The sequence below is a fragment of the Mustela putorius genome, unplaced genomic scaffold, assembly GCF_011764305.1.
Source record: "Mustela putorius furo isolate JIRA1106 unplaced genomic scaffold, ASM1176430v1.1 tig00000228_pilon_pilon_pilon, whole genome shotgun sequence".
NCBI classification, from domain to species: Eukaryota; Metazoa; Chordata; class Mammalia; order Carnivora; family Mustelidae; genus Mustela; species Mustela putorius.
In genome coordinates, this window is record NW_025421322.1 from 30,345,339 (window position 1) to 30,351,338 (window position 6,000).

At 56.4% G+C, this 6,000-nt stretch overlaps 1 protein-coding gene across 1 annotated transcript in view; it reads right to left on the reverse strand.

The window, feature by feature from the left end:
• CYRIB (CYFIP related Rac1 interactor B) overlaps positions 1-2,272 on the reverse strand; it is a 145,001-nt gene extending 142,729 nt beyond the window's left edge. Inside the window, exon 1 of the mRNA XM_045078127.1 lies at positions 1,922-2,272. Coding sequence (XP_044934062.1) covers positions 1,922-2,007 — 86 coding nt within the window. The 5' untranslated portion in view covers positions 2,008-2,272. The remainder of the gene's footprint in view (positions 1-1,921) is intronic.
• Between the last annotated feature and the right edge of the window lie 3,728 nt (positions 2,273-6,000).

The following is a 6,000-nucleotide window of genomic DNA, read 5'->3' on the forward strand; positions in this document are numbered from 1 at the left end:
CCTAACCCTCCCTGGTCTCCTTCAGCGCCCGCACTGCTCCTCCCTACCCCAAAAGTCCAGCAAGATCTGCAAAATGCAAATTCCAACGTGCCTCCCCTGGGAAGAAAACTCAGGCCAGCTGACCGCTGCCACATGCCCCACCAAGGAAGAAAACCACCTCTCATCGGCTTCCTCCGTGTTTACCAGGAACCCCAAGTCGGGGGCCGCCCAGCTGTTAGCTCTGGCAACCCTCCTCGGACAATCAGAATGATGCTTCCCTTTCATTTCCACATTTCCTATTTCAAGAATAGGAGAGGCTCAAAGTCAGATTTTAAGCTCCTTTTCACAAGGAATCAATATTTTCACAAGATAATCCTCCTCCGGGGAAGGGATGGATTACACAGATCCCAGGTGGCAAAATGTGGCTCTCTGGGGATTGCAGGACGGCTGTTACTGGGCAAGGATGCCAATATGCAGACCTACCCCCACTCACGTCTTAAAATTCACGACCCAGCTCTTCATTTCACAAATATCTACCCGGAGCCTCCCATGTGCCCAGGGACCCCCTTCTAGGTGGGGGGAGGGGAGGGCAGGAATTGGAGGGGGGGGGAGACAGGGGCAGGAATTGGAGGGGAGACAGTGGCAATGACCCCTCCCATGACTGCGCCCCCTCCAGGCCAGGAAGTCCACGCTCACTTTCTCTAGGCCTTACTCAAAGCACCCACTTCCCAGCCAGCCAGCTAAGACTCAGAGAGGGTAAGCGATTTGTCCAAGGTCACACAGCTTGTAAGGTGGCAGGGCCAGGAATTAAACATAGGTGCAAAGTCCACGTGATACTCCCCAGCGGGGCCTCCTGCCCGCTCAACCCCTCCCCCATCGGCTCCATTTCTTGCAGCAGGGCGGGGATCAAAGCCGCCCCCCACACCACCCCCGCCCCGGGACTCCCACGAGAGAAGTCCGGGTTCCTCCTTCTTCCTACCCTCAACCCAGGACACACAGGTTCGAGACCCGCTGTGTGTGACCGTGCCCCAGGGAAGCCCTGCAGGCTGCAAGAGCGTCCACCCGGTTGCACTGAACTTCCATTAAAAAAAAAAAAAAGAAGAAAAAAAGATGATGAAAAGATAAAGGGCAAAGAGGAAGTGCTCTTTAAACACAGGCGGGTGGTTACCCCAGGAGGAAGTCTTAAGACCAATGGAGATTTTGCTCACCCCCTCTAGTTCCTCTATTCGAGGCGACCGGCCTTCCAGCCCCCCATGCAAGTGGGCTGGGGGCTGCAACTGCGCCGGGGCTGGACCCAGCGCCCTCACCTGGCCCGCAGGAGGGGTTTCGGGGGAGGGTGGGGAGCCACCCCGAGCGCCCCCTCGCTCCCGGCGCGGGCCCCCCCGCCCCGCGCGCTCCCCGCAGCGGCGTGGACCCGGGCGGCGGCCCCGCGGCGTGTGCGCCCCCCGCGCCCCGCCGCCCTCCCCCCAACCCGCGCCGCGTCCTCGGGTGCCCCCCGCGCCGCCCCCGCCCCTGCGGCGCCCCCTCTCCCGCCGCCGCCCGCCCGGCCCGCACCCCCATCCCCGCACCCGTCGCGCGCGCCCCGCGCCCGCACCCGCACCCGCACCCGCACCCGCGCCGGGCGCAGGCGGCTCCGGGGGCGCGCGGGCGAGCCTGGCTGCCCGGGCAGCGGCGCGGCGGGGCCCCGGGCACGTACCTGGCGGCCCGGCGAGCGGCGAGGGCAGCGCGGCCGCGGGCGCTGGAGCGCAGGAGCCTCGGAGCCTCGGGTGCCGCCGCCGCCGTTTCCGGGTTGGCGGGTCTCACGTCACCGCCACAGGTTCGCGAGCGGCCCCCGCCGCGGCGGCAGCAGTCGCAGCGGCAGCAGCGGCCCCGGCCAGTGCCAGGCGAGAAATAACTATAAAAGGAAGAGACGCCTCGAGGAGGAAGAGGAAACGCTGTTTACCTTCGAGAAGCCGAGCCGCCGGCGCTCGCACAAAAGGAGGACGCTCGCCGACGCCGCCTCCCTCCCGCGCCCCGTCCCCGCCGCATCGCGGGGCCCAGCGTCAGCGCGCGCGGCGCCCCGGGACCGCCCCGCGCCGGCCCCCACCCCAAAACGCGCTGCGGGGGCCGGGGGTCGGGGGGCCGCGGAGCGGTGACCTTGGGCGAGTCACCGCCGCCGGGTGAGCCCGTGCGTGGGGCGCGCTGCCGAGGCTGGGGCCGGGGGCTGCTCGACGCCCCCCTGACCCAGACCAGGAAACCCCAGCCCCAGGAGGCGCAGGGCTGGCCCAAGGTCACAGCCTGTAGGACCGGTCTCCGGCTTCAGCCGCAGCCTCCCGACCTTCCAGGCCAGTAGGGTCCTGCCCTGGGTCCGCTTCCCCCATCCCTGTGCTACGGAATGATGCCAACGCCCGGCTGGCCCACCTCGCGGCGGGGTCGGTGACAGCGTGGACATTCACAGCTTTCGGCCGTCAACAGATATTTGTGGAGAGCCTCCTAAGTGCCGGCACTGTTCTAGGCCCCGGGGACACAGCTGGGAACCCAAACAAAATGCTGGCCTGGGAGGTGGGAAAGGGGCAATCACTAAGCAAATGTCTGATGTGTCTGGAGGGACTAATGCTATGAGGGAAAATAATGCAGGACAGCGGGAGAGAGAGTGGGGGTACGGGTGCCATCATGAGTGGCTCCCCAAGGACTTTTAGTACAGAAATTCCCAGACCGCTCCTCTCTATAGCAATAGCGTCGGGCATTGTAGAGACCCCGTCTTTCCCCTTGTCTGTTATGGCAAAGAATGCATTTTCCTCCATGAAACAACACAACATGCCTAGGGAACTGATCGGATACTCTTCCCTCTGCCTTGGTCCCCGGGCCCTCAAGCCCATCCTATCATAGTCTTGAAATTCGGCCACATTTCTTAGGAATATAGACAATGTTCTTTGAAGTATCTTTCCACTGACCTCTAGCAGGGTGTCAAGAATTACATCAAATGCCTTCAGCGTCTTTCCACCACCTACCCACTCCTCCAGTTCTCCCGCATGGGCTGGGGGCTGGGATGTGCTCAAATCATATCAAGTGCTGAGTTACCTGATTATAACCTGTCCGTTTCTTTTACAAAGATGTCTAAGCCTTTAACAGGCCCGGTGCTAGGAGCTGGGACCCCGGGGAAGATCTGATTCCAACAGGACTTGCAAGGGGCTCCCGGCCCCATATCTGCAGGAAAGCAGCCCAGATGCCAGCTCACAGAGGAGAGATGGGGAAGGGTATCTACTCAACTCGGAAGGGAGGGAGCCCCAGAGAGGGCAGAAGATCACAAAACTCTTCCTAGAAGTTCCAAGAGACAGTTGGGCAAAGTGAAAAAGCATCATCTGGAAGCTTGCCTGAGCGTCTGTGCCTTCATCTCTAAAGAAAGGAACTGAGGCCCACCTCGCCAAGGTGGAGAGGAGGTGACCCAGCTGGGTCTTAAACTAGGAACTTGAGTAGCAAAGGGGTTGGAATCAGAGCTGAGCTGAGTCCGTTTCTTTCTTGGCCACTTACAGAGTGGGCATTAATAATTCCGAACATTTCTGAAGTTCTAACCGGTTGCCAAACACTGTGCCCGTCTAATTTAATTCTCAGAACAGCCCCATGAGGCAGGTTCATCATACTCAGGGTTGTGCAAGATACCGGAGCGGAGACAGAGATGGAATTTGCCCAAGGTCAGGCTAATTAGATAGATTGTCTGGCTCCAAAGCCCAGCTCTTCACTATGGGCCTCAGTTTGCTCGTTTATTAAATGGGATTGACAATAACTGCTTCATTAGGTGGGGGGGGGACGGTGGTGCTAAATAAAACAACACGTGTAGAACCTAGCCCATTAGGAAGACTCAGGAGAATGCTCTCAGCGTTGTAATTATCATCACAATAATTGTAAAAGGCATTGGGGTAAAGACCTTTCTGGCATGCTTGGAACTGCAAACGGTTTGGAGCAAATGTAACAGAGTGTAAATATAGGGGGTTGGGAAGCAGGGAAGAATAGGTGGACGTGTGTGCAGGGGCTGGATCACACTTACCCTGCACTCCACTGAATTCAGAGATGTCTGAGATGAAGAGTCCGACTCGTGTGTATGATCTGCACTCACTGGATACGGTGAGGCTAAGCGGATGACTCTGGCCTCTGATCTTGCTCACCCAATAGGTCCTGCTAGATGGGACACAGTCAAGCAAATGGAACCTGGGGATAGTGCCTGGAACACCTATGGCCATTCACCCCTACAATGACCTGCTCTGTTCCCCTCGGGTATCAACCCAGGCAGTGACAGAAGCCGAGTGCCTGGGACTGTTCGGGCTGCTGCAGCAGAAACACAGAGCCTGGGGGACTTACGCGACAAGCATTTATTTCTGATGGTTCTGGAGGTTGGGAAGTCCAAGATCAAGGCCCCTACAGAGTGGGTGGCTGGGCAGGGAGGGCCCCCTCTCTAGTTTCCAGTCTTCATTCAACGTGTCCTCACGTGAAAGAAGAAGAAAGGGTGCTCTCTGGCGTCTCTGTGACAAGGCACTCATCCCATATATTAAGGCTTGCTCCCAAAGGCCCCACCTTTCAACACCACCCCACTGGGGATTGGGTTTCAGCATATGAATCTGGGTGGGGGCAGGGGGCAGGCCACACAAACATTCAGTCTGTAATATTGGGTGTCCTGAAAAGAGCATTGATTTGGGGGTCAGGATGTCTTGCCTGGAATCTCCAGCTGTTCAGCTTTGGGCAAGTCATTTAACTTCGGACTCCTTTCATTTCCTCATCTGTAAAATGGGAATAATACTGTTATCTTCAGCTGTTGAGAAGCGTATATGAGATGATGTATGTTTAATGCTTTCTAGAATGTAAAGCAGCATGCACATTTTCCTTACAAGGTCAGAATTCCATTCCCATAGCACATGCCATCCACACGTCATTTAAGCAAAGTAGCTGGCCCTTTCCCTCGTATGGGCAAAAACCCTTCAGCAACATGCCTTCCCCACTGAGCACGTGCTTTTTCACGTGAGTGAAGGCTCTCACTTGTGGAAGGTAACAGAAGGTAGAACTTGGGAGACGCGGGAACTCTGCGTCCCCCTGGTTAGTATTTTGCAATTAAGTAGGTTCCACATCTTATGGGGTAAAAGCAAACTCAGTGACATTTTACTGATTCTGTTGTCATGGTTCTTGCATCTCTGGTCATTAAGAGCCCAGCGGAATTACAGGAGGAGACTCACCACCCAAAGCCACTAGGGGCTCCTGTCTTGGAATAGTGTGAGCGCCCTGTGGAAGGGGCCTTGCGGGTGGCTAGGGCAGCCCCTTCAGGTTGGGGATTCCACTCAGAAAGGTAGACAGAGAGCTGATCCCCAGGCTGGAGCAGGGATCTTAACCCGGACACCCGGAGCCCAGGCTTCAGAAGCCAGAGAGTGATGGTTTCCAGGGACTGGGACAATGGGCGGTCATTGCTTAATGGACACCAGGTTTCCTTCTGGGGTGATGAAAGTTCTGGAACTAGATCGAGGTGCAGGTTGCACAATGTAGTGAATGAAGTAAATGCCACCAACGGTTCACTTTAACATGGTTCGCTACAGGTTAGCTACAGGTTCCGGGATTTTCACCTGAAATAAAAAAGGAAGGGAGGAAGGAAGGAAGAAAATCTTGGGGGGTTTGGGGGGCTGGTGAGCAAGACCTTTACCATATTTTCTGCATTTCGACATCCGCGATCAGGCTGCACCGATGACCCGAGTGTCAGAGTCATAGCAACTGGAGGCTGGAAGTCCTTCTGAGCTGCCACTTTATATAAGTGATTCCTTCACAATTGAAAGTAAAAGGAATTTGTATTGAATCATGCAGTTTTGATATTATTATTTTTATTATTATCATTATAGCTTAATTTCTGTTTCTGCAGAAAAGAGCACGGCAGAGTGGAAAAGCTCTGGGTTGAGTCTGAGAGGCCTGAATTCAAATCCTTGCTCTGAGCCGCTGCAGGGTCCTCCCGTGCCTTCTGTTTGTTTCCATAAATTGTAGTGACGATGACTTCTCCACCATAGACCGTAG